The sequence below is a fragment of the Phascolarctos cinereus genome, unplaced genomic scaffold (assembly GCF_003287225.1).
Source record: "Phascolarctos cinereus isolate Bilbo 61053 unplaced genomic scaffold, phaCin_HiC Scaffold_2;HRSCAF=192, whole genome shotgun sequence".
Classification (NCBI taxonomy): Eukaryota; Metazoa; Chordata; class Mammalia; order Diprotodontia; family Phascolarctidae; genus Phascolarctos; species Phascolarctos cinereus.
The window spans coordinates 407,298,839-407,321,290 of record NW_027555625.1 but is presented as its reverse complement, the minus strand read 5'-3'; the positions used below and the strand labels follow the sequence as shown (position 1 = coordinate 407,321,290).

The window sequence follows — 22,452 nt, the reverse complement described above, 5'->3', positions numbered from 1 at the left end:
GTTTTCTTTTGCACGGCTGACTAGAAATGCTTTCAGATTAGTTAGTGTCGATATGGTCATTTATTCAAATGTACTGTATTTGGAAATCACACTGGAACTTGGCTGTAACATTATTTGTTATAGACTAGAATTTGATATAAGATTGCCTTGGACCCTAGAGCAGATGGGGATTTGGTAATGAAGTTCCATTAAGGCCCAGTTGAAGAATGTGTGGGGTGGGTGTCATTTGTAAGATGCAGGGCACACCCAGATGTTCCAGCGAGGCTCCAGTGTACTCTGGATATTGATTTACCTTTGAAAAGGCGTTTCTGAGCTTGTTGATATGTGCTTTTTAATACAGGTCCTTTTCTAAATGCTGTCTAGTGCATGCCTTGGGTTTGCTTGATAATGAATGAAGATATTTGTATGATAGTAATAGTGTTTATCTCTATTGCTGTTTATCTGAAAATTGCTAACTTGAATGTTACCCAATTGCTGATTCCATTGGTCTGACCCATTAAGTAAGAAGGGGTTGCACTTAGAATTGTTAGAAGTGCAACTTGTGTTTATTGTATCCAATTAAAACGAAGTGACCAGTTGCAAACACTCTTCATTTAGCCAAGCTGGTGCAGTTAAGAGAACACTGCCGCTTTATTTTCATAATGGGGATTGATGTGAAAATTCTCCGAAGTGGAATGGGTGGAAGGGTAAAGGGGCAATCCACATTTGTTACTGAGTTCTTAATTGACTCCTTTGCACACAAGATAAGTTTTTACATTAGAAAAATGGGGCTTTGCCCTGGGCAGTTATCCCAGGAATGGGGAAATACATTCTTTAGAAGTAGGTAAGAAGTTTGTTTGCATATGGTTTTGTTTTCCCTGGTTTGGACTTGGGGTGCATTCTCCACTGTAAAATGAAGTATTTACTTAGCTGTACAGAATGAGCAAATTTGATATTGTGATGTTGTGGAAGCTTTCAGGAATCAATCTCTACTTAACTTCCCACCTGCTTATGGGAGTGGTAGAGGGAACCTTGTCTGGGATATAATGATATGAACTAAAAGGCCTTCCCCATGGCAAGCACTGACTCCCAGACCCCCCCCCAACAGCTCTCTCAAATGCAGTGATTTGGGGTGATGTCTCTGTCAGTCAGCCAATCAACAAGCATTTATTAAGCACCCACTATATGCCAGGCACTTTGAAGGGCCTTTTGATATAAAGGCCAAAAAAAAAAAAAAGACGAACACCAAACACACAAATCCTTGCTCCCAAAGAGTTCATTGTAATGAGAGAGGCAACATGAAAACAACTCTATACCAACAAGATACACATGCATACATATGTACACACACATGTGATCAGAAGAAAGGCAACTTCCTGTTTATTGATCTGTTGACTGATTGATATCCAAGAATGTTTCGGGCGGGGGGGGGGAGTTTGGTGTGTGGGTGGAAATGAAGAAGCCTATTCTTTAAAGGCATTCTAATAATTGGAAGTGGAATATAAGTGGAATGATAATAAATGGAAAAAATAAAAGGAAAAACAATGTAAGTCTGGGCATAATGTATATGAAAAGAAATTAATAGGGAAAGGAGAAAGATAGGAGGAACACTGACAGTCTTGGAAGGACAGAGCAGAGAAACCAGTGTATGAGTCATAGGGTCATGGTAGCCTCCCAGATGGTCCCATTTTCCTGTATTGTTCAGATGAAGAAACTCTAGGACAGGAGTGGGAAACCTGTGGCCTTCTAAGTCCTTGGGTGCAGCCTTTTGACTGAGTCCAAGCTTTACAGAACAAATCCTTTTGTTAAGGGGATTTGTTCTGTGAAGTTTGGATTCAGTCAAAGGGCTGCACTTGAGGACCTAAAGGGCCACATGTGGCCTCCAGGCCACAAGTGCCCTATCCCTGCTCTGGGACTTCTGACTTCAGATGGCTCATATTCAAATTCTTAAGTAAATAGGGTTTTTGAAAATAGTCTTTAAAATTTGATGGGCAAGGATTACTGAATTGTAAAACCTGGAGGCCCACAGTGCTATAGGTCTTGTGGATTTGCTAAGCTTGAGCCGTTAAGAAACATCTAGCCTTCATTTCATTTAGGTAAATGAAGAGAGCAAAACAGAAGCAAAAAAAAAATGAACCTCAGTAATATGTTGAATCCCAAATTGAACCCAAATGTGAATTTTTTAACTGAACTTTGAGTGGTTAAAAATACCTAGTGATCCAATTTGTACTAGAATCAAACCTATATATTTTCTTCCTCTAATGAACTGGAACATTAGAATAGCTAACATTATAAAGTATTTTAAGGTTTGAAAAATGGCTTTTCATGTATCACATTTGAACCTCAGGGCAAATGTCAAAGATGGGATTCAAACCTAGACCTTCAGACTCTAAATCCAGCAAACTGCCCACTACTACACATTACCTCCTTTCTAGAGACTTCCAGATTCCAGCCAGAGACTTTGACATTCTGGTGTAGTAGGTTTAGAAAATATATAGGCTTGAATTCTGTGTTTAAATTAGTTCACTGGGCGTGGTTTCATCCCTGGTGTTGTTTTTAAAAACACCTTTTGTTCACTTAAACATTTAATGCTCTGTCTCATCTCTTGACTCCAGCAGTCAAGGCCCATCTTCCTGCCCACTGTTTGCAAGTGCACTTTCCCCATTGCCTGTTTCCTTTCACTTCTTGGTTTCTCATTCATCTCTTTCTAATCATCTTCAGCACCTGTGAGGCTTTCTCTCCCAGTATACTTAGGTTGGTCTTATCCATACCTTCTTCACCAGGCTCCTAGCCAAGGTCCTCCCACTAAATTCTTAATGGCTGTCACATGCAGAAGATGTCAGGGCCCTCTTTTATCCTCAGACATTGATTGGAGGATTCTTTGTATCTCAGATGTTGAATAGTTTCTGCCTCAGCCACAAGATGAGGGAGCACTTTAGCTGCAGAGTAAGTGCATGCCTGGATTTAGAGAATTAAAGTCCAAGAATGTAAACCGCTTGAGAGGAACAGATTGGCTTTTCACTCCTAGTAGATGAAAGTGAAACATGTCACGTAAATGGTGAGAGCCTCTGAAAGTTAAATGAGGAACAAAGAGAATCTTTAAAAGAGGCTTTCTGTGTGGTTTGCCTATGATTTGGGGTTCACATAGCATCTTTTCTCTGAGCAGAGGGATGGCTCAGTGATCTAACCTTTTGAAGCAGTGAAAGAGCCAGTTTTTGTATTTAGAACAAGGCCTGAAGATTTTTGTTTATTCTGAGGAGATGAAAGTCAGCCTCCAACATAGGAATTTTTTAAAGTTAAGAATGCCTGTACTGAATATTTATAGAACACAGTTCCCCAACTGCTACTAAAGTGTTTGGGTTTTTTTTTTTGTGATGCCTAACTGTGGCATAGAGGTGACCCTGGGCTCGCAAAAGCCTATGCCAGCAGAGCACAACCTTGGACTCATCTGATCGAGCCAGAAAAGCTCTGATTAAGGGTGAAATGCTAAGTGATGTGTCCTGCTGAGGGCCATCTTATTTACATATAGAAAGGCCCATCAATTGAAGATTGGCTACTAATAGATGTTTGGTGGGAGGGCAGGACAACTCATCATAGAAGAGTTGTTTGGTCAATGGGCATTATTGTATAGTGTAATTTTATAGTTACACAATTTAGATTTTTCCCAAGGGTTGAAAGTAGAAAACATTAAGGCAGCACCGTATAGAAGAGAGACAGAAAGGGAGGAAGAATAAGAGAAATATAGATGCTTGAGAGTTGAAAGGGACCTTTGGATGTCGTCTACTCCGGTGTCCCACTTAGCGTAGGAATATTCCCTTCTGTAATATCCCTGATAGCTACTTTAAGTGATAGAGAGGTTATTAACTTACAAGGCACCCTATTCATTTTGAACAGCCCTAATTATTAATGGGGCAGCTAGGTGATGCGGTGGATAGAGCTCGGGACCTGGAGTCAGGAAGACTCATCTTTGAGTTCAAAACCAGCCTCAGACTCTTATTAGCTCTGTGAACCTGCCTCAGCTTCTTGATCTGTAAAATTTCCTTCCTGGAGAAGTAAATAACAGACCACTGCAAATATTTTTGCCAAGAAAACCCCAAATGGGGTCATGGAGAGTCAGAGATGACTGAAGATGACTCAACAAAAAATTGTCAGTGTTTTTGAAGGTTCACAAACAATATTTTTTCATTAATGCCATGAGGTAGGTAGTGGTAGGCCAGTAAATATTTTGGAGTGATTTGGACACTCTAGGCCCTCAGTAGAGTGAAAGGGCCAGGATTTAGTTTTTGTATAAAGCAGCCTCAACTTAGACAACCTTGTTATAATTACAGTCCCTGCTTTAAAAACAGCTCACAGCAGATGGGATGGTCAGCAGGAATCTTCACAGGATTTTAGAGTCAGCCGGACCCTCCAAGATCATCTGGTTCAGTCCACACCTGAACAAGAATTCCCTCTCTCACACTTAACAAGGGGTCATACATGACCTCCCAAAGCAGCTCATTCCATTTGTGGGTAGCTCTGTTGTTCCTTCATCAAGCCTAGATCTGCTATCTTACAGTCTTCACATCTTGCTCACAATTCGGTGTTTTGGAGCCAAGTGGAACAAGCCTTCCACATTAGGACCCTTTAAATACTTAAAGCCAGGTTACATAGCCCCTGGGCCTTTTCCTAACTAGACTAAACATTTCTGGTTCCTTCAATTGATACTAATATGGCAAAATTTCTTCACATACACCATATCACTTGATCCTCCTCCTGACGCACTGTAAGGCTGGTAGCACAGGCATCGATGCCCTCCATTTTACAGGAGAGAAGTAAAGTGACTTGGCCATGGGCCCTACAGCTACCGGGTGTATTCTGTGAAGGACTGACCATATAAGCATCTGGGCCTGTAAGGTTTATTGTTTATGGCACAGTGCTTAGGCCAAGGGCATATTTCAATGGCTAAAGATGACACCCCAAACTTGGCAAGCTGATCAAGTGCCTTTGCCATTAGTCATAAAGGGGATAGGTGGAGAATATGAAGTGATCAGCAGAAAGCTAGCCTTACTATTGGGGGCGAAAATGCATCTCTTAGTCATCACCTGACATGAGCCAGCATCTATCCTGTACACTGGATCTATTTCACTAGGTCCCTCTGGTGGGTCAGTACTTTAGAGAATGTTTATACTTAAGAGTCAGGAGACCTGGACTCCCATCCTGGCCCTGATACTCATTAGTCACTGGACCTTGGGCTTAACCTCTGAGTGCCAGTTTCTTCATCTGTAAAATGAGGGTAATGATACTCGAGCTACCTCAAAGGCTCTTGGGAGGAAAACGCCACATAATCTTTAAAGCTTTCTGTAAATCCAAGTCAATGTTATTGTTACTCCTTCCCCCAGTGCAGATCATTAGTCATCCCAAACCTTTTCAATCTGAACAAATCCTCCAAAGAAAATCTACCCGATATGCACTTTAAACCTAATGTTTATGACACGGGGAAGCAAAACCAGACTACCATGAAGATAATTGCAGCTTCGCCCCCAACGTCCATTGCAGAGAATGAAGATGTGGAAGATGCCCTCAAGAGCTTGATGGGGGCCTTCAAACTGGACAGAATTCTACTTTGGTATTCAGCATCTTCAAAGTGAAGGCAGGCCCAGGGGAACCAACAAAAACCCATTAGAAAGTACGATTGCGAATCAAGAAACGAAACTGGCTGCGTCACATACAGTATGCATAATGTATTGTTAGTTAATTTTCCCAAATATTCCGCGAACTCCTCTTCTAACTGAGCAGTGCCAGTATGGGAAGCTCGCCCACACAATTCAGCTAAAGTGTAATTCAAACAGGATCCAGTTGCTAGGATATGGTTAGGATTTTCACTGGAGTTCCCTCTGTGTGCCATAAAAACATACTTGACCTTCTTACACTGAAGAGTATTTCAGTCTGGAAGAGGTTGTTGGTATGAGTTTTAAAAATGCTGCCACATTACTGTAGCATACAGTAAATGAAAGAGCAGACACCAGCTCAAGCTACAATGTTGACCTTCAGTCAGAAAAGCTGCCTTTCCTATAGACTCAAGCCTGGCCGTCCAATTCATTCAACAAAGGTACAAGCAAGGATGGAATAGTGTGTGCAGGGAACGATTAGTGGGCCCAATTGACTAGAGCTTGGAGTGTTTAAGGGAGTTTATGGGAAAGAAGAATGGATAGCAAGGTAGGAGCTAGGTTATGGAGGCCTTTCAGTGCCAGGCTGAGGATTTTTATTTCATCCGAGGCATTAGGGAGCCACTGAAATATTTTCTTAAGAAAATACATTGTAGTGATGCCTTTTGTTTTTATTTCTCCCTCTGTTGACCAGACTTGGTCTCGTGCTGATCTGCACACCGGCCTAGGTTTTGGACCTAAGCTGGTTCACCCTCTTGACACAATCTGCCTTTCCCCTTCCTCACCATATCCATGTCCAGCTAAGCCAGCTGATCCAGGTCACCTTGTCTATAGTCTTATTCACCTCCACCTGTTCCACCTTCCGCGGCCCCCGCTTTTGGTGCCTTGGCTTGTGCTTCTTCCTAGGATTAAGCCTCCCCAGTCCCATAAGCATTCTACCTAGCCTCCTTTCAAGATCTCCTCAGAGTTCGCTTTTTATACAGAACCTGGGCAATTAGGCATTGGTGGCATTGCTCACCGTTCCCTCTTCCTTTGCTTCCAATGATGTGGAAGTCTCATGTTCCCTATGGAGCTGAACAGCAGTTTGCTGTTAGATGCCATAGTGCATCTTTGCGAATGCTTCCTGCTCTAGACGCTTAAGTTTTAGAAACGCATGATCGTTTGCTTTGTTGCTTTTCTCCTCAGTGTACACCATAGCGTTGTACATGTGTGAGCACTTGTAATACAAAGAATAGAGTGATCATGAAGGTTAGCATTGTAAAAGGTTTGAAATGCAGTTTAATCATCTGCATACCATCTGGAATAAATTCTTTAAAAGATTCAGTTATCCTTTGGGTACATATATTTTTTGATTCTGTATCTTATTTCTAATATTGCTCCTCTCATGGAAAGTGGTATTGATTTTTTTCCTAAGGAGGATATGTGAGGAGGAAAAACTTAGCGGTAGCCATATTCTAAGAATTCTAAGTTAAAAGCACATGGGATCTCAAGTATTGAGAAGGACCAACTCCTATAGGGCTCATGGGCACCTACCTGCTTCCCATACTGCCCTCTACTGCAGGATTATGAACATTTCAGAGAACTGTTCCCTCATTTTAGAGCCAGGAGTCTAAAGCCTTGTTTCCAAGAAGACTCTACAGCTCATACGATTCCTGGCTGCTTTCTTTACCACCCCTTGTCCCTTCACTTTCCCTCACCTTTTCCCAGTTCATTTTGGGTTCAGAAAGGAACAGACACATGGAAAGCCAGAGTCAAACTTTTTCATCTCCTTTTTTCCCCTCTGGCTTCTTGGACACCAGCTGTACAGTTAGAACAGACTTGCCAGAAAGACTTTATGTGTGACAAGGGACCGCTTGCTTGTAAATCAGTCAGTCCACAAGTATGTGTCCCGCACTGTGCTAGACTATGGATAAAAAGGGGTAAAAAGAATGAAACATCCCATTTGCAATGAACTGATGTTTCACTGGGGGAGACAGCAAGGACATATATAAGAAGATAGAACATAAGTAACATATATAAGAAGATACAAAATAAATGCAAAATTCTGTCTTGTTTCAACTTCCTTAGTTTTCTTTCAATAATTTTGCTTCTATCTTATGAAAGATTCTATTTTTATTTACCAATTTTAGTAGAATTTTATACATAAAATATATGCACATGGTCATAAGGAAAGTTTTCCTTGTAAAGAGTTAGCTGGCATAAATGTGAATGATTTCATTGCTTCAATTATTTGAATGTTGATATTGTGTGTATGTAGTATGAGGTAACTGTCAATCTACCAACAAGCATTTATTGAGGATTTACTATGTGCCAGGCACTGTGCTAGGAGACGAAGGTACAAGGGTTCTTTAGACAGAATACATTATTTCCTAGCCTTTCTTTGTGAATGGGGCTTGACTACAGGACTAGCATTATTAGTATGATTTTTTAACTTAGAGCATTTATTGACCTAAAGCATCGATATGTCAGCTGACAAATATAATCTCCCAACTTATTAAAAGCTTTATTCCAGAGCTTTATTCATGAGTCAGTCATGTGGATATATTTTCTTGTAGAAATACTGTTATGTATGTTGGTGATTTTTCCGGGTATTCCCATAAATGCCTATTTATTCCCTATTGTAACTGAAATACAGTTCCTAAAGTACTATTCCAGGTATAGACACATCTCAGTAATATTTTCCCTCTGCAGAAGAAACAGGACGTTAGGCCAGCTATCATTACCAGCACAGGTAATTCCATAGGAACAATGTTATTATGAATGCATCATCAGCCTAAATAAGTTAAAGTAGCATTTTGAACTTAATGATGTGGTCCGACCTTGTGTTAAAAAAAGCAGCTTCAGTCAGGGAATCCTTATGAGTGTTGAGACTGTATTCCTAGCCACCATTTATAACACTATTTCTGTAGAGAATGTATTCTAAAGCCCTGCTTGTTGGTTGGGAATAAATTGAATTGGGATCCCAGAAACATCTGTCTCCATGGTGCCCATCCCATGTTCCCTTGACTGAGAATGCCTAATAACTAGTTAACTTTTTATCTGCTTAAGAGAAAGCAACTTGTGGGAAGTCATTAAATAAGTGATCTGAATTGGGAACCAAAGAGCAGTTGATACCTCATGGATCAGAAGGGGCAGTAGCTTCTGCCCAGGTAATTTCCCGTGGGCAGTTCATACTTGATACATCACAGAGAAACTGCAGAGAACTGGAGAGAAATTTGAGGATTGCTTTTTGAAATTTTGCCCACCTGAGCCCTAAAGATCTGCCAAACGTATTTATAGATAGCCACTAGTGACTCGCGTGAACAAACCAAAGGGTAGAAATACTAAGATACTTACCCCCCCCCATTCACCCTTCCTTCCCTCCCATTATCATTGGGAATGAAGAGAAACGCTGTGCTTAGGTTATTTTGTATGATGTGATTAGCACCTTCTCTTACAGTCTCCAAAACTTATTCAGATGAGGACTCTTCTTGGGGCTTCTTTAAGTAGTTCTCACACCTCCTGTGAAAGAGTACAAAGAACATTGTATTTTGGAAGTCAGGATACTTGGGTTGCTTGTGTTGCTAACTTATTGTGTGACCTTAGCCAAGTCACTGACCCATTTGGGGTCTACTTTGTCATCTGTAAAATGAAGGGATTTTACTGCTTGACCCATCCATCGATTGGTCCCCTTGCTCTTCCTCTAGCCCTTTCATTTCACAAGTGACGCCCGGAGCTGTTAAGTGACTTGCTCATAGTTAACTCAAGCAATTGATGGCAGAAGTGGGATTTGATTCTAGGTGGGCAGATTCCAAATATATTGCTCTTGCCAAGTTGCTTCCTCTTTGTTTCCTGTCGTCCTGGGAGTGGTAAACAGTGGCATTACATGTACTAAAAGTAGCGTCTTTTACAAACACTGGTGTGTACTCCAGTTTTGGCATTTTATTTACCATTAGAATGAGCATCAAAATGTTTTTCTTGGGGTTCCTACAGATCACCCCTGTACTTTCTTCTTGATGATTCCTCCCATCCAAGTCTTTATCTTAATTATCTCTACTCAGATGACTCCCATCTGTTTTTAGCCCTGCTGGACAGCTCAATCAGCATCTTGTGGGCACCTCAAACTCAGCATCCAAAATGGGCTTTTATTATCTTTTGCCCCTAACCTCCTCTTCCTTCTTTTCCTATGGCTTTTGAGAGTATCACCATCCTCCTGAACATGCTTGTTTCTTCTCATGCCCCGCCACTGCTCTAGAAGTAGCAACGCTGGCTCTTCTCACCATTTGTCTAGACTGTTAGTTTCCTAATTGTTCTCTCTGCTGCCTGTCTTTGTCCTCTCTAATTCATCTTTCACGTAACTGCCAAGAGAATCCTGCTAAGACATACCGCTGGTCATGCCATTACCTTGCTCAAAAACTTTTCAGGGTCTTCCCTAGTGCCTCGAGGATAAAATCTAAACTCCTTCTACAATATCCTTCCACAATATGGCTCCAACACATCTTTCTAGCCTCATTTAATATAACATCTCTTCATTAACTTTACATTTCAGCCAAACTGGATTACTGGCTTTTCTATAATGTGATCTGATCTCTCCCACCATTATGCATCCACACAATCCTGGCATGCTGCTTCTTCCCAAAATTGCTTATCCTCCTTCAAGTCTTAGTTCAGGCACCACATTCTTTGTAAAGTCTTCCCCTGATCCCCCTAGTTTTTATCCCTTCCCTTATTCCCATAGAACACTTTGAACTCTCCTAAACTCCCTACTTTGTATTTCACTCATTTATGTACATGTTTTGTCAGTGGACAATAAGATTTTTGAGAGAAGGATCTGACTGTATTTTTTTCTTGTGTTTGATTATATGGTACTTTGCTTATATGATGAGAGCTTATTAAATGCTTTTTAAAATTGAACTGACTCAGTTGACTGTTTTTTTATATGGCCAGGCTCTATTTCCTTTTCTATTTCAAAGAAACCAGGTGAATTCACACCATGGCTTCTGGTAGAATTTTTTGGGTATGACTCTTCTCATACTTTTGCCCCCATAGTATTCAAACAATGAGCATAACTCTGAACTTGGCCGTGCCTTTTTAACCCATCCTCAAAACACAGACCTTTAAACTTGTAACTTTGATTACAAATTGGGAGCTAGGGAACTAATTCTTTTTATATAATATAAGGCTTTTGAGGTTAAGAATTTTTGGCTTGTAATGCATTAGTCTGTTAGATGGTGTCACCTGCTGGTGAAATATGATATTACAATTCTGCGCCCATTAAAAAAATAAATAAATAAAAGGGAAAGCAGTAATAGTCCAGGAGCTGCAGGCACCATCATCCTTAGAAGTTCTTGGGGTTTTGGAGATAGTGAGGGGGCCAGTAATGGAAAGGAAATCCTGCAATTAGGGAAGTGCTATAAAGGAAAAGTGGCAACTAAAATTCTATGAGACATAGTACTCTGGTATTGTACCAGCATGCCATAGGACTGTTTATCCTTGACAAAAAGTCTTTTGAGAAAAAAAATTAAAAAAAAATAAATGAGAGCACATTCCTATTTTGGTAGTTTGAAGTCAGTGGAAAAATTGTATTCGTTCTTGAATCTAGCTGTCACTTTTTCATTGGCATAGATCCATTAATAATAACTCATGCAAGTTAATATATCAATAACCAGAACAATAAGTGATATTAATGTAGTGTTTTAAGGTTTGCAGAGGACATAACATCACTGCATTTATACTAGAAAACGAAAGCTAGCACGTCTGCTGCGGCAGCAACGCTCTTGATTGCAGCCATTCTTAAGATGCCCCTCCTAATGAGCTGTTTTTCCCCCATGCTTGCTAGCGCCTGGACGTGCTTTTCTAGCCCCCCTCCGTATCAGTGGTACTTATTTGCAAGTCAGTTGGTCAGTCTTAATGGCAGATTTTTACTAAGCTAGCTGGCCCCTGTGTGAATCGAGTGAGACGCCACAGCCTCACCATAGCGCTGTTTATTTGAGCTGACTGTCCACAAAATTGACAGTGTCTGCTATTTTGCTAAATGACTTACCCACCTGAGAGAGAAACTTGGATCATCTTGGAAATGTCATTCTTTGGAATGCTGCCCTTGCAAGGAAAATAGCTGTTGGTACTAATGCTACTTTTGAATGTTGGGAAAGCAATCTTGAAAATAAGCCTAGTACTGGCACCAAAACAAAAGTGTATGCACTATTGTTCACTTCTTATCTTATCAGAAAATTTGACCAGGATAGGTTTGGGTTGGGTTTTTTAAAACATGTTATCCTCAGAAGATACACATGAAATGATAAGATTCGAGATAGAGGTGCACTATGGGAATGGATCGCTAACAAAACAAAGACTGTCTTGCTGTCACTGTAGTTCTGCTTGGTCAAATATGTCACACAGATGGAAGTCTCAAGATAAACTTCTTATATTAATTTCTGTGATGAAAGTAGTATTTTGACAGAGATTTAGAGGCATCCTAGTTTTACCCCAAAGCCCTGCAGTCCAAAGCAATAATAACACCGTTTTGGCATCTAACATGCTACCATGCAGTCATCTTTTGAAGAGTACCAAACTGTGGTCTGGGAGGATAGTGGGAAGAGGAGGGACAGTGACATTTTTTGTTTTCTTTTTTTCCAGTGTAACACCCTTGAGACTCTTGTAGCTCTCATTTAGATTGTTTTTACCCCAAAAAGAGGCAAAATAATAATATTTCCTATATGTATAATGTTAGACAGTTTACAAAAGGCCTCACATTCACTATAATCTTCATAACAACCTTGTGAAATAGGCTGGGCAGGTCATACTACCTGTTTTTCAGAGCTGAGAAAACACATAGAGAAGATAATTAGTGTCACCATCCAAAGTTCTGTGACCAGTAGCTAGTAAGAATGGAAGGTAAAGCCAGGATTAGAACCTGTCTTCCGAATCCTTGCCCAGGGCTCTTATCAATGAACAGCTGAGCCCATATATATAATAACTTCTTATATTAAATCTTCTTTTGGAAAGTAGTAGGAAAATGGATGGCTTCAGTTTCAACTTCTTTTAGTTTTTCCTCTTATATCTTCTGGTAGATATGCAGAGAAGGCAATTAAGAGGAGAGGTAAGGCTATGTTGTTATTTCCAAAAACTTGCCTTTCCCAAAAGTTATAGTGACCCAAGCCAGACCTCTCTCTCTTTACTTGGCACATTTAACTGAGGGAGTTTCCTGATTCTTTGGGGGTTTCAGTATCTTTTGCTTATCTAATTTGGAAGCTTGACATTTTGCCTTGTGTCTTTGAGGATTAAAAATCATGATTACCTCAAATTGGCCAGTGTAAGGGAACTATACTCATCTCATTTCCCTCCTCCCACTGCATTTCAAGCTGAGAAAGTTAACCTGTGTAGAGAATAAATTCGGTCCGGTCCCTTACTATATTTTCCATGACAATTTCCTCCTTTCCTCTTGACACTTAAACTAAAACAAGAGAGCTGGGTGTGTATTGTGGCCTGATATTTTTCCAGACGGCAATTCTGAAGGGAGGAGCATAGAGAGTGCCTCATTGCCAACCTGCTAGGAAGGCTTGATAAAATAAGCCAAAGAGGTGTGAATGGTACCTAAATATTTCTCTACAAAATAGAATTTAATTAAGTCCAGTTGAGATTTCTTTAATTCTTAATTACTAAGCCTTCAGAGATAAAATGGGATTGGAAGGATATAGAAATAAATAAGGTACAGCCCTCCTGGGGAGTGAGAATTAGGACAGAACTTTTCCCTTTTCCTTTATTCACTGAGGAATGACTTGCCTTCTCCCTGCCTTCCTTTTCCAGAAATACCTCTCAAGAATTCAAGTTCCTTGTTCCATAGTCTACGAAACTATTTTTTGATAATAAGAGTAACTTCCAAATATGGCTCTAGTCCTGCCGTGCTGTTTGTTGGAAATCCTTTTGAGAGAAAATGATACTATGATTGATATTCAGTCAAGATTTTTGTCATAGGTTGAATTAAGAAACTATTAATCACTTACTATATTAAGGCATTTGGCTAAGTATTGAGAATGCAAAGGCAGATAATCATTGTCCTCAAGAAGCTAACCTTCTAATAAGGGGAAACAATAGACAGAGAGTGATCATGACCAGGGAAGGGCAAAGGGCATTTTGGTTAGAACAGGGCTTCTTAAACTGGGATCTGTGCATGGATTTCTAGGGGACTCTGCTCTTGGATGAGAGAACTTTATTTTCGCTAACCTCTATAATCCTATGTTTTTCATTTTATGCATTTAAAAATATGCATTCTGAAACAAAAAACATTTAAGAACTCCTTATCTAGGAGTAAGAACCTATCTAGAAAGTTGTGAGATGGTGAGTGGGGTCATCGGAGTAGATTGTCTGTCCTGAAACAGTGTCCAGGTGGTTTTGATTAAGGTTAGAATTGTAAAGGAGTATTAATAAGGGGGTATGGATATTTAACACCCTGGCATGATGAGAAGGTAACTGAGAAGCAAAAGTAAATATTGGGTGTTTTGAAGGAACCAAGTGGAAAATACTATTTGGGGAAAATACCAAAGATGTCCATAGCATAGACAGGAAAGGAATATGAACATAAAAGAAAGGAAATTGAGTGATGGGATACTGTCGTCACAGATCCATCAAGATAGAATAATGCCATGTGTTAATTTCTAAGCGCTGGCATCTAAATTAGGTGCGAGGGCCTACTGAGGAATGCTCTGTGATAGGATTATAGCTTTAGACCTGGAAGGTAAAAGCGAGGAGGCCGTGTGGTCTGGTCCCTTCATTTTGTAGATGAGGAAACAGGTCTGGAGAGGGGAGAACTTGCTTAATTGTAGCACAGATTAAAGACTCAAATGCAAGTCTTTTGCTTTCAAAATCCAGCGCCCTTGCTTTAGTTTAGAACCTGTACGGAGCCCATAGCATTAAGGCCTTTGAGAGCTAAAAGGACATCATTTCCTCTAGTGAATTGCTATTACACATAATGCTAATGGGTAGCTAGATGGTGCAGAGGATAAAGTGCTCACCGGGGACACCTGCTGGCTGTGTGACTTCAGCTGGGGAATGGGGATGAGAACGGCAGCCCCTATTCCGAAGTGTTGTGAAGATGGAGTGAGGTGGTCGTAAAGAGTGTTTGGCACAGTGCCTGACACATAGTAGGCGCTATGTAAAGGTCTATTCCCTCGACACTATGAATTTTGGCCAGCATCGAAAGAGTAAGCTTCAGTTAAGGAGCTGCTATCGAGTGGAAAGGGTTTCCTAGTCCTTGAGTATTGCCGATGGGATTCTTGCATTGTACAGGAGATTAGATTAGATCTGTGATGTCAAACTCAAGCAACAACAGGGACCACTGTATACCTTATATAGCCTGCAGGCTGCGTACTGACCTGGAAAACCAGATAGTAACATTATCTATGTTCTGTTGTATTTTTGTTTTTTGTTCAATCAATCAGCAAATATTTATTGAGCACCTACTGTGCTAAGCACTGAGGCTACAAAAAGAGGTAAAAGACAATGCTTGCCTTCAAGCAATTCAAAATCTATGGGGAAGACAGCATAGGAACAAATATATACAAAGCAAACTCTATGCAGGGTAAATAGGGAATCATTAGGAGAGAAAAGACACTGGAATTGAGAGAAGTTGGGGAAGGCTTCCTGTCGAAGAGAGGAAGGAAGCCAGGGAAGGCTATAGGCAGAGGCGAGGAGTGGGAATGGTCTAAGCATGGGGCACAACCAGAGAAAATGCCAGTGCAGAGAATTTGTCTTGTTCATGGAACAGCAAAGCAGCAAATGTCACTGGATCAAAGAGTACATGGTGGGAGAGTTAGGTATGAGAAAGCTGGAAAGGTAGGAGGGTACTGGGTTATGAAGGGCTTTGATCGCCATACAGAGCATTTTGTATCTGATCTGTAGTGGTGATAGGGTGACATGGTCAGACCTACTGTTTAGAAAAATCACTTTTTAGTGGCCAAATGGAGGATGGATTGATTGGAGTCGGGGATGACTTGAGGTAGACAGACTCACCAGCAGGCTTGCAATAGTCCAGGTGTGAGATGGTGAGAGGGCCTGCACCAGAGTGTCAGAAGGGAAAAAGGAGTGTATTCAAGAGATGTTGCAAAGATGAAGCCCTCAAGCCTTGGCAACAGATTGAGTATGGTGGTGGTAGTGGGGGAGGTATGAGATAATGAAAGATGGACTCCTAGGTTGTGAGCTTGAGGGACTGCGAGGATGGTGATACCCTCTACTTTATTTGGAAAAGTAGGAAGTGGGAGGGTTTGGAAGAAAGATAAGCATTCTATTTTGGACATATTGAGTTTAAGATGTCTACTAGACTTCTAGTTTGAGATGTCTGAAAGATAGAGATAGGAGATTGGGGGTCAGCTCTTAGTGGGGGCAGGATAGATAAACTGGAGAATCATCAGCGTAGATAAGGTGATTAATGGAGCTGATGAGATCACCTGGTAAAGTAGTACAGAGGGAGAAGAAAAAAAGGCCCAGAGCAGAACTCTGAGGGACACATGGTGAGAGAGCATGATCTGTATGAAGATCCAGCAAAGGAGACTGAGAAGGAGCTGTCACATAAGGCAGGAGGAGAAACAGGAGAGGGTGATCAACAGTGTCAAGGGCCTCAGAGAGGTCATTGAGAGTGAGGCGTGAGAAAAGCCTTGGGATTTGGCAGCTAAGAGATCACTGGTAACTCTGGAACGAGACAGAGGAAAGGAAGGAGGAGCACCTTTTGTTAAAATGCCTCTTGGAAGCTGGTTTGGCACCTTTGGATTAGGTGACGTCTAGTTACTTGTAACCTCATGACCTAGGAGCCATGGCCGGCTTTCTCATCTTGCAAAATTTATTCAGGTTCCTTCTAACCTTAGTGATTTTAAAGGGCCTCATCACAACCGTACAGTATTTCATTAGAGAGCTAATATTTTTATTGTAAATAGAACAGAACGATGACTCCCCTACCAAGGAAAACTAGACTGTTATTGGTTGACACCTATTAATTCAACCAACTTATCATTATCTGTACCAATATGGATTTGGGCCCCTTTCCCTCTCCCCTCTTCCCCCAGTGCTTGTAAGACAACACAAAAGAACATAGTCCCTAGCCTGTGGTGACACCTATTCTGAGGAAACAAGGCTGACTTAAAAAGGGGCGCCAAAATGCACTGTCATTTCCAATTGTGGGTGAGATCCATTTGGATGGATCAGAAATCCCAGATAACATGTAATAAGTTTATTATCTATGCCTTAAGATCTATAACTTGCTATCTTATTTAATCCTCATTACAACCATGTGAGATAGGCGCTATTATTGTACTCATTTTACAGATGAAGGAACTGAGGCTAAGAATTTAAATGACTTTCCCAGGCTCATAGAACCAGTAAGAGTCTGAGGTAGGAGTCAAATTCAGGAAGGGCTGTCTACTGAGTCACCTAGCTGCTGCCCATAAAAGTCTGATTAAGGGAAAGCTCCCTCCCTTCACCAATCTACTGTCAACTGAGCATGCTCGGCCTTGAAACCGCTGCATTGAAGTGTATGCTTGTTTTGGTGACAGAACTACTAATCCAGGAATGATAAAAGATGAGCATGCCTCCCAAACCTGCCCACCTCTCCTCCAACCCCAAGCTGGATGGCATGTGTTAGCTGCAAACTGAATATGCAATGGCAGATTGGCTGTCTTTATATTTTGGGGGAAAGTGTGTAGAAATGCTTGTTGACTTCAGTTGTGTTTTTTTTTTCACATTAATGACTCGGTAGATATGAGTAGCTGTCTAGAATTGAAAAATTCAGTATAATCAAAATAACCTTTTTCTCCCATAGAACACGTCAGTTATGGAGGATCAGAATGAAGATGAGTCCCCAAAGAAAAATACACTATGGCAGGTAGGAGCAATGCTTACAGATGAGATAGTGAATTGAGTTGGTCCTCCTACTTTTTTTTTTTGCTTTTCTTTTCTCTGCATTGTACTCTACCATTTTAAGAGAATATCCAAATTCACATTTGTTTAGGAAAATGAGGGGACTGGACCAGATGATCTCTGTCCTTTTCTAAATCTATCATCTTACCTAAGGATTGGTTAAAAACTCTTTGGAGTTTTTCAGCAGTCCAGCTGGTAATATCCTCAGATATTCTGTCCATATACCTTTATTTTATTTTATTTTATTTTTTTCTCATAGATCTTGTTAATTAAATAGACACAGGTGCCACTGAAAATGGTTATTGAAAGTGACACTTGGGCCGTTGACTTACCATGCTTCTCCTCCTCCTTCTGTCTTCCCCTATGATCTTCATTCCCTTTCTTTTTATACTTTTCTTCCTATTCCTTATTTGAAGCTTTCTTGTTTGTGCCAGTGCTCTGGTCGTGACTCTGAGCTAAAGAGGTTTCTGACTCCAGTGTGAGTGAGTGAGGCTTTTGTGAAATCCCATGTTACTGGAATTCCTAGCTCATGCTCCCATGTTTACACATACAAACAATATCCTTCATCACAAATAAGATGAGCAAGAAAAGAAATCTGAGCTCTGTACAATTTAAATGAGGAAAGCAGATTTGTAGCAATGTAGCACTGCCACAAACTTTCATACCAAAAAAAAATATTTTAAACCCAAAGGGATTTTGTGAGAGTAGAAAGGGCATAGTATAAAATGTGGGAAACAGGCTGCTGTAATAGACCAACACAATTGTTAGAAAGATTATAGGGTAACAGCTTTAGAGCTGAGAGGAATCTCAGGGGCACAAAGGACAAGAAGTCACCTTGCCCTACCATTTCATTTTATTTGTTGAGTGTGTTGTGTGTGTGTGTGTGTGTGTGTGTGTGTGTGTGTGTGTAAATGTTGAGTAACTTGCACAAGGTCACAAAATGGTCAATAGCAGAGCTGAAATCTGAACTCAGGTCTTTCTGACTCCAAATGAAGTGGAAAAATTCAGATTTGATATTCCTGAAAATTCTTTCCCCTTATTTTTATATTTTAATTTCATAGGTATTTTCTCTTCATTTCTGATTGGTTTTTTAGTTAACAATAGTTTCGATCATTTTAGCTCTTACTCAGCTAGTCAAATAGCTAATAAACATTAAAACATACTAAAACTACTAGGGATTTAAGTGATTATCTCACCTATCTGATTTTAGAATGGTTGTTCTAAAAATGAGACTTATCTGTCCTTTAAATTCACCACACAAAAGATTTTAATTATCAGCTCCATGCTACCCTCTGGTGGTACCTGGTACCACTGAGTCCTTCCTTTCCTCATGCTAGGGAAGGAAAATAAAACCTGCAGATGTAATAGAGTACTAGAAATGTCTCTAATAAATTCTGTAGTGAAAGAAATGTTCTCTCATACAGCCAAACATGGTTCGTGAGATAACCCTAATAATGATGAAAAATAATTCATATATACATACCACTTTCAGAATTTCAACAGTCCTGTGAAGTAGGTAATATTAAATATTATTATCTCCATTTTTATATATGGAGAAAGCCAGACTCAGGGATTTAAAGTGACTTGTCTAAGTAGGTACCAGGAGCTGGTATTCAAACCCACTCATTTCCTGTCACCAAGTCCATCGATTTTTTTCCCCCCATATTACAACAATGCATCCTCTGATTTACTGGAGACCACTGCACTAGATACCAGATGGACACTCATCATTAAGTCTAGGCATATACATTTATCATTGTAGATCTATGAATTTCCTCTGACTATCTTTAACAGATATCTCCTCTCTGGGATGATTTAAGAGTATTCCTCTTTAGTAGAAACAAAAGATAGACTTGTTAAGCCCTTTAGGGTCTTTCTGGACGTACTTTAAAATTAGTTTGATGAAGGTCCTAATACCTAAGGGAAACTCTTTCTAGATCTCTATAAAATTTTATGTTCTTCCTCATCCTCTTCTGATATAAATAATTGAGATATGGGGGAGGGGAAAGGGGAAATAGTTTATGTGTGCTTGTAGAAAAGCAGTTGACTTCAGGATTGTTTTTTAAAAATGTTTGGAAAGAATATGGGATCTATATTTCCACATAAAAGTTCAGAAAGGTTCAATGCAGTATCAGCAACAGTTACAGTTTGAAAGTTACATCTTTTATGAATTAGACAAGTATTTTGATAGAGCAGTTCAAATACAAAGATACTTATTTAAAATTCTTTTTGCACTAATGATTTTATCCAAGTATTTCTAGTTAGCTGCTACTAAAATCTCCTCCAAGGTTGTTTAGTAGCTTCTATTATCAATTAATCAGTCAGCATTTATTAAGTATCATTTTAGCAAGAGAGACAAGTACATATATAAATAAGCACAGCATAAATTTGAAGTGAATAAATACAAATATATATGTATGTATGCATATGTATTTATGGAGCTATGAAGTGAATAAATACAAACAAGAGAGGGGAGGGAGAGGTCATTCGGAGTAGTTTAGGGGCAGGTTGGGGGTGGCAGGAGGTGTTTGGAGAGGCTGCGGTACAACATGCATCTTAAAGGAATAGAGAGACTTTCTAAGGCTGGAGGTAAGGAGGGAGTGCATTCTAGTCATGTGGTTCTGCCAGTGCAGAGGCGTAGACATGGAAGTGGGAGTCTCTGTGTGTGGAAACAGAGAGGCCATTTTGGATGGATCACAATGGGGGAGGGATGCCCAGTAAGGCTGGGGAGATAGGTTGGGGCCAGATTGTAAAGGCTCTAAAAGCTAAACAGCAGAGTTTGTAGTTTATCTTAGAGCCAATAGAGCCACTGGAATTGCTTTGGGATAGAGGAAGTCACACAGTGAGACGTAGATAAGGATAGTTCCTTTGGCTGCAGTGTGTAGGATGGAATAGAAATGAGAAACTTGAGGCAGGGAGACTAAAATAGGAGGCCATTGCTCATCCAGGAGAGACATGATAAAGCAGTAGCTGTGGTGGGTTGAGAGAAGGTATTGGTTGAAAGCAAGAGAGATCATGAGGGTAGAAATGACACAGTTGGGCAAATGGTTGGATATGTGAAGTAGTGAAGAGGAAAATGCTTAGGTTACCTGAAGATTGAAAGGATGGTGGTGCCTTTGACATAGATAGCATAGTCTGGAAGAAGGCAGGAGGAGGGAAGGAGGAGGTAATGAGTTCAGTTTTGGTTGTGTCTAGTTTGAGATGTCTCTGGGACATCTAGTTTGAAATGTTCAAAAGGCAATTGATGATTCAGGAATTTGGCTCAAGGGAGAGACTAGAGATGGATCTGTAGATCTGTAAATCATCCACAGAGAGAAGATGATTAAGTCCATGGGAACTGCTGTGATCACCAAGAGAGAGAGTATAAAGAGAGGGGGAAAGACAGTCTGGGACCTGAACCTTGGGAAACACCCATAGTCTGAGGGTGTGATAAGGCTGATTAGTCAAAGGAGACAAAGGAGTAGTCAGGCAGGCATAAGAGGGTTAACAGAGAGAGGGCAGTGTTAGGAACATCTAGAGAAGAGAGAGGACTCTGGAGGAAAGTTGTGAGCTGTGTCACATGCGACAGATAAATAGGGCCAGATGAGGCCTGAGAAAAGACTATCAGATTTGGTAATTGAGTCTGTCAGCTAGCATTTATTAAATACCTACTATGTGCCAGGCCCTGTGCTATACCTGGGTATCATTAGTAACGTAGGAGGGGGGAGTTTAGTTGAAGGATGAAGTGGGAAACCAGATTGTAAAGGGCTGAGGTGGAAAGGAGATGAAAGCAATGAGCACAGGCCCAACTTTTTTCTAGGAGTTGGGTTGAGAAAGAGTTAGAGGATGGGTAGCCTGAGGGGAGAGCAGAGGTTAAGGGAGGTTTGGATTCGTTTTGAAGGATGGGAAGATGTTGAAGGCTGTGGGAAAAAATCTGAGAGGAGGTGGGGGGTGCATTATGGGAAGGGAATATGCATTTATATAGCAACTACTATATACCAGGCTCAGTGCTAAGCACTTTTTACAAATCTTGTTTCATTTAATCCTCACAACAATACTGTGAAGTTGAAGTAGGTGCTATTGTCTCCATTTTATAGTTTAAGAAACTGAAAGAAACAAGTGAAGTGACTGTCCCAGACATAGCTCATAAGTGTCTGAGGCTGGATTTGAACTCAAGTTTTCCGGTCTCCAGGCCCAGCCTCTATCTACTGTATGTACAATTGCCACTAATGCCTTAGGATTAATTCTGGGATGCCGTCTGCTGGACAAGCCGGGAAGGAATGGGGTCCAGTGCACTTGTAGAGGCATAAAAGCTTCATACGGTTTAGAACTGGAAAGGGAACTTGGGCATTATCTAGAATAATCTCTTTATTTTACCAATAGGGAAACTGAGGTCCAGACAGTTAAACAGTTGTTCAGGGTCACAGAAATGGTTATAATGAGAGCTGAACAGAGGCTAGAATGTAGGAAAAGCCAGGTGTGCAGATTTGACTTAAAACATTAGGCTTAACCTTATGGGAATTTCTGGCATAGGTATGAGTCCTACACACAAGGTCAGTTTTGAAAAGCAGTGAGGTATAGTGCAAAGGGCCTGGATTTGGAGTCAGAAGAACCAGGTTCGAATCTCTGTAAGCAGCTGCTTACTGCTTTGTGACCTTGGGCAAGGCACTTAATAATATCATGGCTAACACTTATATAGCAATTTAAGTTTTGCAAAGGGCTTTACCTGTGTTATTCCATTTGATCCTAACAGTAACTGACTTGCTGCGGGTCACCTAACTGATAGCTGAGGCAATTTTGAATTCAGATTTCTTTAAACCTGAGTCTAGCACCTATTTACATAGCTCCTGTGTGGCAGACAGTATGCTCAAGGCTTTTTTTTTTTAATATTTATTATCCCATTTGATCCTTACAACCCTACTGAGCCTAGGTTTTTTACTTTTTTACAGATGAGGAAACTGAGGCA

The 22,452-nt window shown here is 40.5% G+C and overlaps 1 protein-coding gene across 4 annotated transcripts in view; it reads left to right on the top strand.

Moving 5' to 3' along the window:
* FBXW11 (F-box and WD repeat domain containing 11) overlaps nucleotides 1–22,452 on the top strand; it is an 86,098-nt gene that overhangs the window by 34,974 nt on the left and 28,672 nt on the right. For 3 of the 4 annotated variants that reach the window (XM_020992311.2, XM_020992309.2, XM_020992312.2), the window contains one exon: nucleotides 17,410–17,472. The exons of the other annotated variant lie outside the window; for it this stretch is intronic. In XM_020992311.2, the coding sequence (XP_020847970.1) occupies nucleotides 17,410–17,472 (63 nt within the window). The remainder of the gene's footprint in view (nucleotides 1–17,409; nucleotides 17,473–22,452) is intronic. 4 annotated transcript variants of the gene reach the window in all.